At 58.7% G+C, this 18899-nt stretch overlaps 1 protein-coding gene across 7 annotated transcripts in view; it reads left to right on the top strand.

Moving 5' to 3' along the window:
* ATP2B2 (ATPase plasma membrane Ca2+ transporting 2) overlaps positions 1-18899 on the top strand; it is a 207597-nt gene that overhangs the window by 185104 nt on the left and 3594 nt on the right. For 5 of the 7 annotated variants that reach the window (XM_060111352.1, XM_060111353.1, XM_060111354.1 and 2 more), the window contains 8 exons: positions 1401-1580; positions 1778-1865; positions 5549-5655; positions 6121-6312; positions 8403-8616; positions 10230-10441; positions 10591-10698; positions 12419-12601. In XM_060111352.1, the coding sequence (XP_059967335.1) occupies positions 1401-1580; positions 1778-1865; positions 5549-5655; positions 6121-6312; positions 8403-8616; positions 10230-10441; positions 10591-10698; positions 12419-12601 (1284 nt within the window). Of the gene's footprint in view, positions 1-1400; positions 1581-1777; positions 1866-5548; positions 5656-6120; positions 6313-8402; positions 8617-10229; positions 10442-10590; positions 10699-12418; positions 12602-14463; positions 14636-18666; positions 18722-18899 lie in introns of all 7 variants that reach the window. The other 2 variants (XM_060111356.1, XM_060111355.1) reach the window with 1 other exon arrangement.

Here is an 18899-nt window from a genome sequence, read left to right as displayed (position 1 = left end):
ACTTGTCAGGGTCGGGGTGGAAGTGAGTTCTCAGACCCCAGGATGTGGAAGAGGAGAGTTGGATTCAGGTCCCCCTTCCCACCAGGTCTGAGATTCTAAAGTACTTTTAGTACAACTGGATTTTCTGCCCTTGACATGTCCTTTCCCACTGAAGGACGTTTTTCAGCAAATATTGCCTTATTATTTTGTTATTTGTCACTGGGTCAGAATCACTTGTTCAGTTGATCTGTGCTGTGTGTGAAGGGCCATGGCAGCTCCAGGCTGGTGTTTTGTTTTGTTTTGTTTTGTTTTAACATCTTTATTGGAGTATAATTGCTTTACAATGGTGTGTTAGTTTCTGCTGTATAACAAAGTGAATCAGCTATACGTATACATATATCCCCATATTCCCTCCCTCTTGCATCTCCCTCCCACCCTCCCTATCCCACCCCTCTAGGTGGTCACAAAGCACCGAGCTGATCTCCCGTGCTATGCAGCTGCTTCCCACTAGCTATCTATTTTACATTTGGTAGTGAATATATGTCCATGCCACTCTCTCACTTCATCCCAGCTTACCCTTCCCCCTCCCCGTGTCCTCAAGTCCATTCTCTACATCTGTGTCTTTATTCCTGTCCTGCCCCTAGTTTCTTCAGAACCTTTTTTTTTTAAGATTCCAGGCTGGTTTTTGCATCCTAATTGCTGGGCAGATCCAGCGCCCTGCAAAGGTGGGGGTGGACAGCTTCTGATTGGCTAGGTCTGCTCTGGCCTAAATGGCCCAGATGTCAGTCTATTATTACAAAGAGGGCAGTAGGCAGCCCTTACTCTCACAAGGAGATGTCATGTTTTACACAAAGCCTAATCATTCGCATTTATTCTAAGCCAATGTCACATTATATAAATAAATTGTCCTAAAATGCAATGTCCTTCCCCTGCCCGCCCCCCTGGCAAAAAACTGAAAACACGCAAACATATTTATCGTTGAGTTTGCAGGAAATATGCATGCAGATGAAGCAGGGTCAAGATCTTGTTCGGCAGTGGACTGTTCTGTCCTCTTGCCTGGGACCATATCCTAGAGGACGTTTATTGTGGTCTTTCTCAAAGTCCTTGTCCAGGTCAGGATAGCCAATGGTTTCATCTTAGGATGCAGTATCACGGGTGATAGGTGGTGGCTGTCTGGGACACTGCAGAAAAGAATTGTGAGACCACATCAGGGTTTCCTCAGAGGGTGCTATGATGGATTAACAATGCCTGCCATGGGCACAGGAAAGGAGGAGATGGTCTGTGTGCCATCAGTACCTCCTGGTCATCTAGGCCCCTCACAGTGGCGTTACCTGTGAGCAGGGCTCCCTCTGGAATCCATGAGGGCAGGGAGGGCCTGCACGAGATGATGTCCACTCCATGGCACATGCCCTCCCACCCAGGTCCCGGAAGCCATCCGCAAGTGCCAGCGAGCAGGCATCACTGTCCGCATGGTCACCGGTGACAATATCAACACAGCCCGGGCCATCGCCATCAAGTGTGGCATCATCCATCCTGGGGAGGACTTCCTGTGCCTTGAGGGCAAGGAGTTCAACCGGAGAATCCGCAACGAGAAAGGGGAGGTATGTGGCCCAGTGCAGAGGGTCCTCAGAGGGCAGGGCTCGGATGGGGAGCTGGGAGGCACGGGCATGCACGAAGCTCCAGCAGCCAGCCAGTGTGCCGCCCAGAGCCCAGTGATCGAGGCACGTCCCCTCCCTTCTCTGGGCCTCAGTTTCTCTCCCCGCCCCCGCCGCCCCGCCCCTCCCCCGTCCCTCTCCAGATTGAGCAGGAGCGAATCGACAAGATCTGGCCAAAGCTGCGGGTGCTGGCTCGCTCCTCCCCGACGGACAAGCATACCCTGGTCAAAGGTGAGACTGGGGCGGGCACGGGCAGCTCGGAGGCCCAGGCGCCAGGCCTCCCCGGGCCTTCCTGGCCTGGCGCCTTCAGCTTTTTTCCAGGATGGAGGGAGCTCCTGCCTGGGGCTCCCCGCACCTGGGGACGCCCTGGGAGGCCCCTGTTAAGGGCCACAGTGAAATAAGGAGGGGGCGAATCTGCTCCCTGGGCCCCACCTCCCATGGGCAGCAATGGGATGGCCTACCCAGGGGCCAAAACGCATGGCCTGAGGGCTGAATGGGGCCCGCAGACGAGTTTATTTGGGTGGTGGGTCTTTTTTAATGTTCAAGTTGAATGACTTTATACAGAGCCTGCTTCCTCCCATGTGATGCCGTCTTAACCACTGTTGTCTGACACTCTACCCATTTCATTTACTTATGTTCTCAGTCTGACCCCAGAGCTTGTGAGTTTGAGACCCTTGGTCTGCCTGTTCTCTAAGGATGCTATCTGACATGTGTAACCAGGACGCCGGGAATGGGCTGTCCTGGGAATAGCAATCTGAGAAATGAGCCAAAACCCAGCGTCCTTCCTCCCTGACTCCCTCCAGGGAGAGGGCACACCCCTCGCTGAGCCCATCTAGCTGGTCAGATGCTGGGCCCTTTCAGAGTCCCATAGGCCTGGGTTTAAATCCAGACTCTGCCCCTGCCCTGCTCTGTGGCCTTGGGCAAGTGCCCAGCCCCAGGGCTCAACTTTTCCATCTGTAAAATGGCCGTAGGGGGAAGGTTTCTGGCTGAGGTCATCCCTAGGGCATCTTGGATTCCTCTCCTAAGGGTGCTGCCCAAAGACATTAATGAAGGCAGATCTGGCCTTGGAACAGAAACACAAAGCCCCAGAACCACAGATACCCAAGCAGGAGACCACCCCCAACCCATCCCCATTTCCTATTCAATCATGCACTCATTCATTCACTCATTCTCTTGATAAATGTTTACTGCGGATCTAGTATGTGCCAGGCCCAGGTCTTGGCCGACGTGGTCCTCTCGTCTTGGAATTTGTGGTCCAGGTTTTATCCAGCAGACATTGAATAGGTGGTTTCCCTACGTAGAGCTAAAGCTGCACTGGTGGGAGAGAAGGGTGATCTGGGCCCTCTGCTGGCCTCTAACTCGAGCTGGGGAGGGTGTCATATTGCAGGCCGTGGAAGGTGGGATGGGGGGCCAGGGGGAAGGGCCTGTGTTTCAGGCGGGACAGGGAACTACACTATGAAAGCCCAGAGGCAGAGATTTCCAGGCACTTTCAAGGACTTCAAAGAAGTTCAGTTGACTGGGCTGGAGCCTCAAGCGAGAGGGAGAGACAAGAGGAGGAGGCCAGAGGAGGATGTGCCCGCATCAGATCACACAGGGCCTTGGACGCCAAGCGGTGACCTGCACAGTTAGCCCAGGTGGGGAGCCGAGGGAGGGCCTTGAAGGGGGCATGTTGTTTTAGAAAGCTCCCTCCCTGCTGCTGTGTGGAGAGTGGCCTGGAAGCACAGGGCCCACCAGGATTGTCCAGCTGTGAGCGGTGACACCTGGGCAGGGGTGGTGACAGTGCAGGTGCACTGGAAGGGGACGGGTCTGAGAACTCTTTGTGGGCGGGAAGGGCCTGGGCCCGGCGATTGTTCAGGTGGGGTGGAAGGATCGGGGAGAGGGGAGTCCAGGATTGCTCAGTCTATACCTGCTTGAGAGCCTACTGCACAGTTTACAAGGGGGCAGCTAGGTGTCAGGAGTCGCACAAGAAGGGACCGATTTGAGGGGAAGCTGATGCACTTGCTTTAGGAGGCCGAGCTGGAGGCCCTCTGACATCCAAGTGGAGATGTCCATGGAGTCAGGGCTCAGGAGAGAGAGCTGGCCCCCAAGGAAGACGTAGGTGGGGTGTGCCGAGCGGGGGTAAGCAGAGGAGCCGCCGGACCCAGGAACCTCCCACCTGCGCGGTGAGCAGAGGCTCAGACCTGTCAGCGGGTCTGTCACCAAGAAGAGGCAGCCAGAGGGGCCGGGGGACAAGCAGGCCGAGGAAGGAGGCCTGCTGAGGGGGAAGGCGTGGTCCACGGTGTGAATGGCTGCTGAGAGGTCCAGAGACAGGACAGGAACCATAGGAGTCGGCCACAGGGAGGTCCCCGGGGACCATGCACTGCGGGGCATGTCAGCACTGGTGGTGGAGGAAAGAGGTCTGGGGGAAGGGGCTCTTGCAGCTCCCCCCTCTATCGGGAGCCGTAGGAGAGCTGGGCCAGCCTGGGGAGCCACAGGGGAAAAATGGCCCCCTCCTTGCCTCGGAGAAGCACCCAGGCGGGCCCAGGGAACCGGCGGGGTGAAGGCCTCAAATGCCAAGTGCACAGAGGTCGGATAATCCGGGGCAGCAGAGCAGCTTGGGGGAGCGGCCAGGAGGACTTCCGGTGCACACGTCCTGAAGCCAGACCTTGCAGAGGGTGGAGCTTTGACCCTTGCAGGGAGCTGGGGGGAGACAGGGTCTGGGGGTACAGTGCCCCAGGTCAGGGAACTCATTCCCTCCTTCCAGAGGCTGCTGCGGTTTGCCAGTTGCAGGACACATGTGTGGGAGCTACAGTGACCTGATTAGGGTGGGCGGGGGTCCTCAGGGTGTCACAAAGGCTTCCCAGGGAAAGCAGTATCTGGGCTGAGACCGGGGGACTGGGTGACGGGGACGGCTGGCCCGGGGAACAGCCTGTTCAAAGATGGGCAGGTGGCCAGCTGCATGGGACAGAGAGCCGTTCTCATGGTAGAAGCACAGGCTGGGGGTGGCTGGGGGAGGGAAGAGATCAGAGAAGGGGCGGGGTGTGACCACGGAGGACCCAGTGGGTAGAGCTGAGAACGTCATCCTGAGGCCGAGGGCAGTGAGAGCATGACTCTCAGCTGGTGCTGGGGGCCGGGTTCAGACTCAGGTGTCAGAGAGAAAGGCCCTGGGGCTGCTGTGAAGATTGGAGGGGAGCCTGGCGTTAGGGAGAGGGGGAGTGGAGGCGCTGCATGTGGGGTGGGCAGAGAGGAGGGTAAGGATCCCAGTGGGGCTTCGGGACTGTAGGACCCGCAGACGCAGTGATGCATCTGATGTGCGGAATGGGACAGGGATGTATCAAGGTTGACACCCGAGTTTCTATCCTGCCATGGATGTCTCTGCTTGGGGCCCCGCAAACTCCACACACACCCAGTGACGACTTCTGTCACGCCTTCTTTTCTACTGGCCCCAGAGCAGTGACAGGGGCCGTGTGTCATCCGTTCACTCTGTTATTTGCTGAAGATTTTACTGAGGATGAACGTCTGCAGAGCAGCCATTGGCAAATGGCAGAGCCCAGGCCTCCTCGGGTGTGACTGACACCGCCCGCCCCACCCCCAGGCAGGAGGTGCTGAGGGAGCAGATAGTAGGCCCCCCGGCCAAACCCTGGTGCCCCAGGAGGACAGAGGGCCCCTGGGGTATAGGCAGAGGGGAGGTGCGTCCGGCCAGGGCGGCTGCCACTGTGGCCACGGGCTGCAGAAAGCAAAGAGGATGCTGGAGAGGCGACAGGCCCAGACCACAGAGGACCGCAGCCGGCCCCGGACCCAGGGGCCCCAGGTCCCCTGCAGGTGCGGGGAAAAAGCTCGACGGGAGGGGGCGGCAGGGCAGGGGCCAGAGAGGAGGCTGCCCCCGCCCCGCTGGGAGTCCCAGGGCCCCCAGTACATGCTCACCCCACCCACAGGCATCATCGACAGCACGCACACGGAGCAGCGGCAGGTGGTGGCCGTGACGGGGGACGGCACCAACGACGGGCCCGCGCTCAAGAAGGCCGACGTGGGCTTCGCCATGGTAGGAGCTCGCGCGGGCCCGGGGCAGCGTCCGGCAGGAGCCCGCAGGCGGGGGGCTCGGGGGGCGCGGACCACACAGCCTCCGGCAGGGAGTGCAGCACCCCCAGTGCACACTCCACCCACCCTCCGTCCACCTGATGCTCCCAACGCTCTTGAGGCTCGGCCTGGCCTCTGGGTCTCCCTGGAAGGGTAGAGGGGGCTTCCTGTAGCGATGGGTCTGGGGGAGGGAGAGGGAGGGAGTGGAGGGCCCCCCTTCCTGAAGGCAGACCGTTGGCCTCAGGGCTGGGTCTGTGAGGAGCAGGGCTGTGGTGTGCATGCGTGTGCACACTCGTGCGTGCCTCATGCGGCCTGGCGGTGCGAGGGTGGGTGGGTGTGTGCAGGGGCTGGTATAGGGGTGAGGACAGTGTCGCCAGCCCTGCTGGCCTCTCCGGTCGCCACACCCAGGCTCCTGTCCCCATCCCCACAGGGTATTGCAGGCACAGATGTGGCCAAGGAGGCCTCGGACATCATCCTGACGGACGACAACTTCAGCAGCATCGTCAAGGCGGTGATGTGGGGCCGCAATGTCTACGACAGCATTTCCAAGTTCCTGCAGTTCCAGCTGACGGTCAACGTGGTGGCCGTGATCGTGGCCTTCACGGGCGCCTGCATCACGCAGGTGGGTCCTCCAGGGGCGGGCAGGATGGCGCAGGCCGAAGCCTGGGGAGGGCGGACACCCACACGGGGTGTCCCAGATCATCACACCTGCACGCTGAGGGCCAGGAACTGCATCACAGACCCACCCACGTAGGCTCCAGCCCCACAGGGTGCAGGAAATGAAGCTCAGAGAGGTGGCGGGATTTGCCCAAGGTCACCCAGCAAGTGGAGATGCCAGGCCCACCTCCCCATCTGCCTGACCCGGGCACAGGCCTGGCCCTTGCTCCAAGAGGCAGGAGAGGTGATCCTCAAGGGAAGGCAGGACCCCTGGCCGCATAAAGGGCCAGAGAGAGGCTGGGGCAGGACAGGCAGCCAGCTGGGGTCGGGTCGCTGAGCTGGCAGGGCCCTGGGAGCCTCAACCCCGGCGTGGAGTGCGTTGGGAAAGGCCTCTGTGCCTGGGTTCCTGGGCCTCGTGGAGCCGACAGGCAGGCCCCAACACCTGCAGCCTCACTGCTTCCTCACCCACCCCACGAGGCGGGAACTGGTGATCCCCATTTCACAGAGGCAGAAACCGAGCCTCAGAGGATGGGCCTGCCAGGCACCTGCCGTTGCTCCAGCAGCCTCCTGCCTCACCCCAACAGGGGCAGGAGAGGGCAGGTGTTCCGAGGCCTGGCCCCTCCCAGAACCAGGTGGGCAGGCAAGCTCCTGCCCATAAGAGCACAACAGAGGCCAGCACTGCCCTGAAGAGCTGTGTGGCCCTGGGAATGCTGTCCCCTCTGTTGTACTCTGAGCCCTTGAGGGTGCACGTGGCAGCACCCAACACCCCAGCCCTGAGAGTGAGAGCCCTGGGGGGTGCCTAGGGCGGGGTGGAGGCGGGGGTCCCTTCTGCTCATAAGGGCCTTGTTTCATGCTCTGTGGACAAGAGGCTCCCTCTAGTGGTGGCTTGAGGGACTCTCCCATGGTAAAGCCGCTCCCACCGGCCTTCTTGGGGACCTGCTGGTGCCAGATGAGGAAACTGAAGTGCCAAGGGGACCGTCAGTTTGCCTGGGGTCTTGGATTGAGTTGGTGGCAGGGTTGTGAAGGCCTTGGTGGGGAGATGGGGGCCCTGACCCCAAGGTGCATAGAGGAGGCTGATGGGCAGGAGGAAGCTGAGGGGAGTGGGGAGTGTGACTGAGCCCGGGCAGAGGTGGGAGAGGTGGCCTGGAGGAAGGGCGGTGATAAATATCTAGGAGGTGAGTGAGTGTGTAAGGCGTAGGCGGAGGGGCCTCAGGAGCCAGCTCAGTCCAGGCTGCTGGGTGTATATGATCTGCGGGCTTCCTGGAGGAGGTGCTCGGGCAGTGTAGACCACATGATACGACTGTGCACAGACAGTATGAATATGTGATCCCTGTCTCAGCCAGAGAGAAGTGTGGGGATCCACACCAGGATGTGGACGGTGGGAACCCGTAAATGGTGAATGTTGATGAGTTTTAGCTTCTTCTGGTCCTTACTTGCCCAAATTTTCTACCAGGAAAATACATTATTTTTGGCATCACAGACACACATAATAATTGCTTAAAGTAAACATAAGAGGTAAAGAGAAATTGGGTGGTAGTAAAAAAGGGACAGGGTCCCAGGCATTGTTTGTGGGATAGGAGAGGCCCGAGCCATTGGTGGTCGAGAGGAAAGAGGCAGCGGGAAGCAGAGGAGGTGGGGTCTGGGCGGGAGATGGTTGTGGGAGGGTCGTGACCTTAGCCTGGAAGAGAGGCTCATCCAGACGGGGCTGGAGAGGAGGAGGAGGGAAGATGGCGGGGATGTGGCTGTATTTATGGGGGCTGGGCTGTGGAACTGGTGACCATTGGGCCTGGGGCTCAATTTTCTCCTTGTGGGAGAAGACAGGTCTGAAGTGGGCGGGTCTAGGCTGTTCCCCAGGGAAGGCCTAGCACACCTGCTCCACGCCTGCTCTGGAGCCCAGGGGGTGGGCCAGCTGAGGAAGACCCACGGGGAGAGCCGGCCTCAAGGCTCCGGTGGGAAGCTGCTGACGCCTCAGGAAGGAGCCCCACCGCAGGCACTTGGGGCCAGCAGCTGGGCCGGCCGCCCCGTGACAGCCCCCTGTCCACTCGCTGTCCCCAGGACTCCCCTCTGAAGGCCGTGCAGATGTTATGGGTGAACCTCATCATGGACACGTTCGCCTCGCTGGCGCTGGCCACCGAGCCCCCCACGGAGGCCCTGCTTCTGAGGAAGCCGTACGGCCGCAACAAGCCCCTCATCTCGCGGACCATGATGAAGAACATCCTGGGCCACGCCGTCTACCAGCTGACCCTCATCTTCACCCTGCTCTTTGTTGGTGAGTCCCCCACCCTGCCCACCGGGGACGCCATGGCCCAGACCCAGTGCTCTGGATTCACAGCTGCCTGCCTGTTTGCTGGTGAGGTAATGGAGGCCTAGGGAGGTGACGTTAGTTGCTCAGGGTCACACAGCAAATCTTGGGTAGAGACTGGCCCTGCCCCAGGTCTGGCTGACTCCAAAGCCAGGGATTTTTCCACTGATGACAGCTCCAGACACTGTGTACACAGTGCAAGGTGGGGCCTCACGCCAGCCCCACAGGAGCCTGCAGCTCTAGGGGGAGTGACCAGCCCCTTCTCTCATTGCTCCCATACTTGGAAGGATCCCCACCACGCCATCCTCAGAAAAGAGCCGCATGCCTGCCTACCCGCCAGCTGTTTCCACAACACTTTTATTTAGGACCCTCTACCACCAACCCCCATGACAATGAGGGCACGGAGCACAGAGAGGGGAGGTGACTTGCCCAAGGGCACACAGCCGGTCTGAGGTGGCACCCTAGCTGGTTCTAAGACTGGCCTGGCTTCCAGGGTGCTTCAGAGGTGATCCGGGCAAAGCCCACCCCTGGCACCTGGAGAGGCCCAGAGGCGGGCAGGAGCTGGCCCACAGCCACACGGCAGGTTGGGGCCAGCTTGGAGTCCCCAGAGCCTCTCTGAGCTGGGTTTTCAATGCCAACGAGCCCTTGCCCTCAAAGTCCAGATGGGGATGGGGCACGATCCCATTCCTCAAAGTGCAGTTCCCTTCCGTTGTGTTGGCAGCACGGTTGCAAAGATGATCATGAAAAGCCTTGGAGGATGTTTGGGGAATGCAGAATTAGTAGAGACTCGGAGAAAGCTGTCAGGCTGGGGAGAGAGGGGGCCGTGGTGGGCTCCTGCTTTACTCGCTGGCTTCCCCACTTGAGCGCCTGCTCTGGGCGGTCCTGGACTCAGCTAGATCCTCACACTCAGAAAACCCCACAAGCCCTCCCAGCACCAGCTCATGCAGCTTTGCAAAAGGACACAGGACGGCATCAGGCATGCCGTGGGTGGGTGTCCACACAGCAGCCCGGGGCTGTGTCCCCCACACACCGCCACGTGGCAGCTCCTGTGACAGAGAATTAGGCCACCTGGGTGAGTCCAGAGCCAGCCTGGCCTGGAAGCTCCAGCCTCCATGCAGGAGCTGGTCTCTCCTGTAACAGCCCCTTGCGCTTCCAGAGGTCTCAGCAAGGACGTGCTCAGTTACAAGCAGAAAGACTTTTGGGGGCACCCAAAGCTGTGGTCTCCCGCCACGTATTCCGAGGTCACTCTGCGTCCTCCCAGTCTGGATGAGTTTGCCAACCAAGGGTTGCTTTTTATAAGCCCTGTCGCCTTGTAGCACAGCTGGCCTCCCACCTTTATCAGATTTCTGCAGAAAAAGTGGAAGAAAGTCCACCCAAGGCCTTTCTCCCCTAGAGGAGAAAGGGTTTTGTTACCCCTTCACTTACACCCCGCAGCTCAGGCCCACCTGTCCCCCAGTGTCCAGAGAGCACCTCCCACATCTGGGTGACCCACCCGACTGCTCAGAAGAGGCCCCCACGCAGGGCCAGGCGTCCCCCCAGCTCCGTCCCTCAGCCCGGCTCCCGCCCTCTCGGCTTGGCAGGCGAGAAGATGTTCCAGATCGACAGCGGGAGGAACGCACCCCTGCACTCGCCACCCTCCGAGCACTACACCATCATCTTTAACACCTTCGTCATGATGCAGCTCTTCAACGAGATCAACGCCCGCAAGATCCACGGCGAGCGCAACGTCTTCGACGGCATCTTCCGGAACCCCATCTTCTGCACCATTGTGCTGGGCACCTTCACCATCCAGGTACCAGGCCCCCACCCTGACCTGGCCGGGGTGGGCAGAGGGCAGCGGGCAGCCGGGGCCCCTCAGCAGTGCCCTGAGAGCCCAGACCTCCAAGCTGGCCCCTGATGGCCTGTCCCTCTGTCTCTCTCTCTGCTCCCTGTGACCTCCAGATAGTGATTGTGCAGTTTGGTGGGAAACCATTCAGCTGCTCTCCGCTGCAGCTGGACCAGTGGATGTGGTGCATATTCATCGGGTTAGGAGAGCTCGTCTGGGGCCAGGTGAGTGCTGGGGGAGCTGCAGGAGGGGCCTCTCAGCAGGGGAAGGGAAAGTGCACTGGACGGGGAATCCAGGAGCCCCAGGAATGGGGTCATGGCTCCTCCAGGGCAAGGGCCTCCCCGTCTCTGGGGACCGGAGCAATGGGGGGTTGGCCCAGGTCTCGAATGCTGGTCATTTGGGTATCGCCACTGTGATTTTTGCTTCTGTCTATACACCCCTCTGATCCTGTTATTTACTTGATACTTTCTTTTAGTCACATCTGTTTTTCTAACTGAAGTTTATTTCAAAAGGTAACATATTACAGATATGATTGGAAAATCAGTATCACTTGTCATAAACAGAAGCTAACAAAAAAAAATGTAACAAGCACGATGTTATTAAAGTCTAACTAGATGCCATGGCCAGCCAAGGCTCAGAGCTCGAAGCTGGCTTGTTGTAAAGAGCATTAGTAGGTGCTGTGACACCAAGCAGAGGCTCCTTCAGAGAGCTCAGAGGGAACATAAGAGGGGCAAACCCTGCTGCATCACAGTGCTGTGTCTGCAGCCATCTGTGGCCCTCCCCAGCTTCGGGGAACCCTGGGCTGGATCCTCTCTAGAGGCCCTTCTAGCCATGACCCCGGAACGTTCTCCCACCAGGCACATGCACACACACACGCACACGCACCATCATGGAACTCACAGCTTGCAGCTCAAAGACGCCTGACCAGGACATGGTACCCGGAGCTGGATCCAGGCAGTGGGGGCCCCAACAGGCCTAAGACGTTGGTCTTGCCTTCAAGCTGTTCCCAGGCTAGAGTGGGAAATTCCAGTGAGAGAAATTAACTAGAAGGTAAAGAATAAAATTTAGTTTCACTCAGAACAATCTTCTTTAAACTTTGGAGCTTCTTTGGAGAGTTGATAAACTACATTTGACTTAACAACGCCATTCCTTGGGCACCCTCAGGGCCTGGGCATCTTTGTCCCACTGGACAGTCCCTCAGGGAGCCCTCGGTGTCTGGATGAGCAGGTTCCTAACACCTAAGGAAGATGCCAGTGGGCAAGGCCCACCTTAAACCCCCGGGGAACCCCTGGGAGTGTGCAGGGCAGCCCCTGTCAGTCCCTAGAGGAGACGTCAGGGGCCTCTGACCTCTGCCACCTCAGCTTCCCCACAGGGCCTGCCGCTCAGGCCTCAGCCCCAGGACAAGCCCTTTGGAGGAAGAGTAAGAACAAAGGCGTATCCCCCTCCCACATTGCCTTCCCTTTCCGGGAGGGCAGCCATTCCAAGAGTCCCAGGATTGACTGCCCCCAAGGCACGCAAGCTCTGAGCCCCTGTTGCCCAGGGTTGGGTACCCCAGGACCCAGTGACCTCAGGAAGAATAAGCCAGAGACCTGAGGGCCAGTGACTTAGACACACCATCTCCAACTCTGAGAACTGTTCCTAGCTTTCCAGATGGGAAAGCCGGAGCTCAGAGAGGTTAAATGACTTGCCCAAAGTCACAGGACTTATAAGGTCTGGGGTATCCAAAGTCACACGTGTCCAACTCCCCAGATTTCCCACGATTTCCCCCTGCCTCTGGATGAGTGAGTGAATTAAGAAACAAATTAAAAAGAAATCTAAAGATTGACTTGAGGAAGGGGTGAGACGAGTTAAGGAGTGAGTCGAACGTAACTAGGTCAGTGGGTAAGAAGAGCAGGAGGGAGGGGGGGAGGCCGACCCCTCCGCTGACAGCTGGGCCCCTTGCAGGTCATCGCCACCATCCCGACCAGCAGGCTCAAGTTCCTCAAGGAGGCGGGCAGGCTCACGCAGAAGGAGGAGATCCCGGAGGAGGAGCTGAACGAGGACGTGGAGGAGATAGACCACGCCGAGCGAGAGCTGCGGCGGGGCCAGATCCTGTGGTTCCGAGGCCTGAACCGGATCCAGACCCAGGTACAGGAGGCTCCTGGGGCTGGGCCCGTGCCTGGCGGGGTGGGTGGTGATGGGAATGAGGGGGTGAGGGTGGGCCCAGACCCGCTCTCGCCATCTCACCAGCCTCCGGTGCACCCATGTTCCCCACACACACACTCTGTGTGGCTGCTGAAGAGCAGCCTCCTTGGGAAGGTCCCACCTCCCTGTCCACCTGGCCGGGGTCGGACTGGGGTCACACCCACTGTGGGCTTTGGGGCGGGGGGCAGGGGGTGCCCCTAAGGTGGAGGAGGGGTGACCCTGAGGGCCGAGGTGAGTGAGGGGCTCCTGCCAGGGTTGCTGGGGCGCCGCCAGGAGGGTCAGGCGAAGCTGGAGACTGATCCACGTGAGGCCAGGATGGCAGCTTCAGGCCGGGGTGGGCCCCAGATTCTCCCGGCCACGTGGTCAGGCCTGCGGTGTGGGCTTGTGCACATGCACATACATCTTCCTCCACGGGGGGCTTCAGACACTCTTCTAGCCCCCACTGGGGCATTGAATCAGTTCTGGGGACCAAAGCTTGGTTTTCCACACACACACCACGCGCACGCACCCCCCCCCCAAGGACACACATGTAGAGCACACGTGCGGGATGTGTGTCCGGCCAGAAGCAGGTCTCTGCCTCAGCACGGGACTGCGTGGCCACCATGTGACACACGCCATGAACATGCAGCCCCCGTGTTCCCACACGGCCCCTCTCCCTGGGTCAGGGTTGCAGTTCTCGGGGTGCTTTCACAGCCCTGTAGGATGAGGAACAGAGGGACCAGGAAATCGAGAGAGGCTCAGTCTCCTGCCCAGCCAGCCTGGGACAGCTGTGCTGGGACGTTCATGGCCACCCTGCCCCCGTCACGCTCTGGGAAGTGCGTCAGGGCCCCCCACCTTGGGCCTGCGGTCCTGCAGTCCTATGTGGCCTACCGCTGCATTTCCACCTAGTGCAACAAAAACAGGTTGCCTGGGCTGCCTCACACCCTACAGGGACTGTCCCAAACATTATCTCATGGGCCTTCCCAGCCCCCTGAGAGGTCCGTGTGCCCCGCACCTAGTTTTAGGGGTAACCGAGGTTCAGGAGACAGCCCTTTCTGGGCGCTGGGTCGGGGAGCAGGTTGCAGACCCAGAGCCTCCTGACAGACAGCAGTCTGGGCTCCGGGACCAGCCCTCCGGGTAGCCCCCATCCCCCACTTCCCAGGCGAGCCTGGCAGCTCTCAGCACACACACGGCCCTGGCGCTGTCAACAGCCTGGCCACAAAGCCTTTGAGGAGGACACCGGGACTGTAGTTTCTTGAGTGAGCACGAGTCCTATCTAGCCTGACTCTTACGGACCACTAAGTGGGCCAGTGCTTTGCCCCTCACAGCTAACCCTGCCAGGTAGGTGGCATTGCCCCTTCTGAAGGACAAGGAACTGCCGCCGGGCAGTGACTTGCCCAAGGCCGTCTAGCTCATAAGTGATAGAGCTGGGGTCTGGGCCAGGGTCTGTCCACCCCAGAGCTCCCAGCACACCACTCTGGCTCCACGCCTGGTCCCAAGGGCTGAGCACCCCCTCTGCCTCCAAACACCATGTTTAACGCCCCACCCGCGGCCCCCAGCCCAGCCCATTGGCTCCTGAGTCACTAGAGCAGGACCAAGGCCGGGCCCCTGTGGCTCCCCCGTCAACCGGGCCCTGGGGACCCCAGGTGCCCGAGCTGAGCAGACGTCTCTCAGAGCCTTGGATCGTGCCTGGTATTGTCGTTTTGGTTTAAGTGGCGTGCTGTCTTGCCGTGGCTGCGGCTGTCCTCGTGGCCTGGCGCCTGTCAGTCGTGTAGCTGTCGTGTCCATTCTTTTCGCAACTTGTCTCGTTCTCTCCTCCGTTGCAGATTGAAGTAGTCAATACTTTCAAGAGCGGGGCCTCCTTTCAGGGAGCCCTGCGGAGACAATCCTCCGTCACCAGCCAGAGCCAGGACGTAGCCAATCTCTCTAGCCCTAGTCGCGTGTCGTTGTCCAATGCTCTTTCCTCTCCGACCAGCCTTCCTCCTGCTGCAGCTGGGCGTGAGTGTGAATCCTTACCGCCTCGGGTGCCACTGCCACCAGCGCCGGGCGGGCAGGAGGGCAGGGGCCGGGGCGCCAGGGACTCGGGGGGCAGGAGGTCGTGATTAGGCCCAGGGGGCTGAGGGGCCCCGGCCATTGAGGAGGGTCCCAGGCGGTCAGCAGACCACAGCCAGGCACGGGGTGGCAGTCCCTTAGCGGGTCAGGGTCGGCTGGGGTCAGGGTCAGGGGTTATGACCAGGCAGTCATGGGGTCGTGAGGGTCACAAGTAGTCAAAAAGTCTGGGTCAGTCAAAGGATCACCGTCGGTCAGGGAGGTTTCAGTGATCGAATGTCACAGTCCCCCACAGGGTCACGGTGGCCAAGGGGGAGCAGTCAGCTGGGGGGCGTGGAGCATCCCAATCAGTGTAGGGTCATACCCGGTCAGGAAAAGCCTGGCTCGTGAGGGCCAGGGTCAGAGTTGGCCAGGAGATCACAGTCTTGCAGTCGAAGCCAGGCCAAGGGTTACTGTGGGTCAAGGGAGGAAAGGCTCTGAGGGGTCACAGTCAGCCACAGTGAGGTCCAGCCCAGAGGGGTCACTGTAGATCAGAGGTCACAGTTGGTCAGGGGACCCAGGCCCCCAAGGAGATCACAGCCTGGAGGCCCTGTACCCAGTAGTTCAGCCCCTTCTGCCCTCTCTCCTTGTACATCTGATAGCACCAGCTACCTTACACACACTTCTCCCTGCAGCAGGGCTTGGAGCACAGCGAAGGCCTGAGCCCTTCCTGGAAGGGACAAGGCTCCTGACCCATTCCACTTGACCTCAGGTAGAGCACAGTGGGGGTCTCATCTTGGCTGGCTGACAGCAGGCCCGAGGGACCCAGTCTAACCTGTGGCTTCCTCCTTCCTCATTGGAGGGACACCTGGGACTCCAACCCCCTCCCTCACCTCCCTCCCTCGAGCTCATCTCCTCACACCAGGGCTTCTGACCCAAGTTTCTCAACTCTGGCCTTGTCTAGATCTTTATGAACCCCCCATGGCTCCAGGCCCCAGAGGGCACAAGGAGTTTCTATTTACCGCCTGCCTCCCTTCCCTGTCTCTAGTCAGCCCCTCCTAAACCACAAGGGAGCTGCAGTCTGGTCCTCGCAAGTTGTCTGTTCACTCAGCCAGCCCTTGGGCTTCTTTGATGAGACTCCAGGCTTCATCTCTTGATACTTTATAAGGTGTCTCTACCCGCCTCCCAAGCACAGAACACCCAAAACACACATCTCTGCCACCGGGCAGGAGAGGACCATGTGCTGGGTGAGAATGATGCCATCTGAGCCCTTGGACAAGAGGCGCGAGCCACAGGTTGCTGTCGGTGGCGTGTGCTCACGTCCCACGACCTTTCCGTGGGTGCAGTCCTACCAAGTCTACAAAATGACAGGGAGGATGCAGAAACGGGGGAAAGCCCCTGTGCTCGTTCATCAGCACGAAAACACAGCGATGGGGAGGCCAGACGAGCCAAGGTGAAGTGAGGCCGTGTTTGAGCGGATAGTGTCTGAGTCACGTTCCCATGAGGCGCTGTCACCGGCAAGTCACTGCCAGGTTTTCTCAGAGCAGGAGACGCTTTGTTCCCACTCACTCCCGCTCCACACAGAGAGCCCTCGCCTCGGTGGGAGGCCCGCGCCCAGCTGCCCTACTCCTGCGTCAGCCGAGTTCCAGCCTTGCTCAGCGCTGCCTCCGGTCGTGAAGTGCAGAGACCAAAAGTGCTCAGGGCTGGAGAGCCACCTAGGGAAAGGATCTCTTCCTCTCGGGGTTCCCACTGCCCTCCCATTGCCTCCTGCATCCCTCCGGCCGACCTGACTGCCAGAAGGTGGCCTCCGGGTCCAGGCCCAGTTCTTCGTCCTCCCCGGTTCGGCCTCTTTCTGGCAGCGTGGTGCCTCACCCAGGCCAACACGGAGCTCACGGCACTCCTGGGCACCTGCAGCCTCTCCCTTGGTTAGGCCCCGCACCTTAGCTCTTCCGGTCTCGAAGAAAGAGCGCAGTCATCTTGAACCTTTTCTTCTGTCCTTTATAAAACCATGCAATAAGGCCAGTCCTGTGACACTTGGTTCTCAACACTTTTCCTTCAGAGAAATGCCCATTTCTGCCTGCCCTTTGCTTCCTATCTCTAAGCCAATCTCCTTCTAGCCCAGATTAATCCCTTTATCCCATGGTGACCCAACTTTGGAACAGCCTTTAAGAAGGATGCTATAGGCCTTGCCCATGACCCATCATTTTCTCAGAGGACCCAAAGGGGCTAATCAAGCATGACTCCCTCACCCAAGTGCCGTCTTGCCTCTCCCTCAGGCATCATGCCTCCTTAGGAATCTTGCATTCCTACCTGCAATTGTAGAATCCAGCCTGTAATTCTGGGTCCCTTCTGGGACCCTTTTATGGGCATGGGGTCTCAAAAAAAGCCTGACCACCCCCTTGCTCAAGGGTACTGGTTCCAAAATGGATCACAACCTCTGTGGTTTCAACAGACACATTTTGGTCAACACAGTCACGATGTGAAATATCCCCTAGTTCCTCCTTTGCTTGAATAGTTTGTATAGCAATGTCACCTCCTCTGGTCTCCAAGGACTCTGAGAGCCCTCTAGATACCAGGCAGGGTCCCTACAGAAGCCAAAAGGCTTTCTTCCCACAGGGTGTGAAGCAGGGGACCAGGAAGTGAGAGAAGGGGTCCCCGATGGGGTGGGTGGAGAGGTGGGCTCCCCCCACCCCCTGCCTCCTCCGAGCAGGATCTTCTTCCCAGGATTCTCCAGTAAAGTAGGGTGCCTGTTGAGTTGAAAACACCTGGGCTCTCTGTGCCCTGGAAAGAGTCAAACCACTGTCCTTTGGGCTATCAGGAGTGATCACCAAGTCCTGGGGCAGGGTGGCGTGTGCATGGCTGACTTCTGACTCATGACTTGGGGTGAGGAACCCCCCAGCACATCACACATCCCTCCCTCAGCACCACTGTGAGGCGGAGGGCCCCAGGCAGACAGATACCATGCGGTGACAGGACAGTCTGTCTGGTCAGACTGGCATTGGAATGATATGGAGGAAACTCTGGTCCACAGCCTTGCTTTCCTCTTCTGACTTACTCAAAAGCGAGTTTCTTTTTTTCTCCCAGAAACTTTAATGGCACACCCCTAATGCCTTATACTTGAGCCTCACCCCAAATTTTCCAAAGCAGTTCAGCACATCCTTCGCTCCACATATACCTCACAACTGAGATGTGAAGAGCGGGGAGCTGCCAGTACCTCCATTTAACTGAGCAAGACCCTGAGGCTCAGAGAAGTGAACTGACTTGGCCAAGATCACACAGTATGTAAGTGACAAGAGATCTGACTCCAAAGTCCCTCATTTTTCTCACCACCCACGCCACTTCCCAGATAAGCCCACAGACCTAGAGCCCACAGAGGTTGAATTTCCACTGTGGAACCAGTACCCACTCCTACAGCCTCATCCAGTGAAAAGGAGCCAATCCTCTGGGGTCTAGAAGGCCAGGGAAGCTCTTTCTCTGCTTGGGTTTCCACCAGCCTGGCAGGGACTGAGAAGAGAGGCATCTTCCGATCGGTGACCAGGAACAGAACTAGCATTTAGCTCTTAGATCCAAGGCCAAGCTACAGGGCTCCTCTCTCTTATTGCCACAAATTCCTAACCCATCTCAAGCTACCTTTGTATTTAGCAAGTTCATAGCACGCTCCACGTTCATGAGTGAAGGTCCTGTTCCTTCAAACCAACCAGGCCCAGAGCATCAGACTCCTAACCCCAGACCAGCCACTTTCTGGACGCCGTACCCTGCTAGATAGGGCATCCCCCATCCCACTCCCCCTTCAGATTCCCTGTTCTGAGGACTGCTAGGGCAAGGAGTTTGCATCTCTTAGGGGGAGAAGTGAAGAAGAAGGGAAGGAAAGGAAGCTGGACCTCTCATTAGCATTCTTAGCTAACTTAGTGCAACCTTGGGTTGGCGAGAAAATGGCTTGCTTCTGGGGGGGAGTCCAGACCTCTCCGCTGTCTGAATATTCCATGTGTTTGTTTCCCTAGAGGGCTAGAGAACCCTGGACACAGAGTTCAGCAAGAGAGAGTGAAATTAAAAGAGGTTGTGAGTCTTTAACCTTGAGCCTGAAATGAATGTGAATCAATCCCAGACTCTTGGCTTCCTTGAAGCCGGGTAAACATTCGAGTATGTCGAACCCGCCCCAGACCGGGGCCCATGCATTTCCTCAGAGCCACCGACAACGGGCATGGGGCTCCCCACCCGCTTTGTGCTGATGGAA

The sequence above is a fragment of the Mesoplodon densirostris genome, chromosome 10, assembly GCF_025265405.1.
Source record: "Mesoplodon densirostris isolate mMesDen1 chromosome 10, mMesDen1 primary haplotype, whole genome shotgun sequence".
Lineage (NCBI taxonomy): Eukaryota > Metazoa > Chordata > Mammalia > Artiodactyla > Ziphiidae > Mesoplodon > Mesoplodon densirostris.
This window is presented reverse-complemented; position numbering and strand designations above follow the sequence as displayed.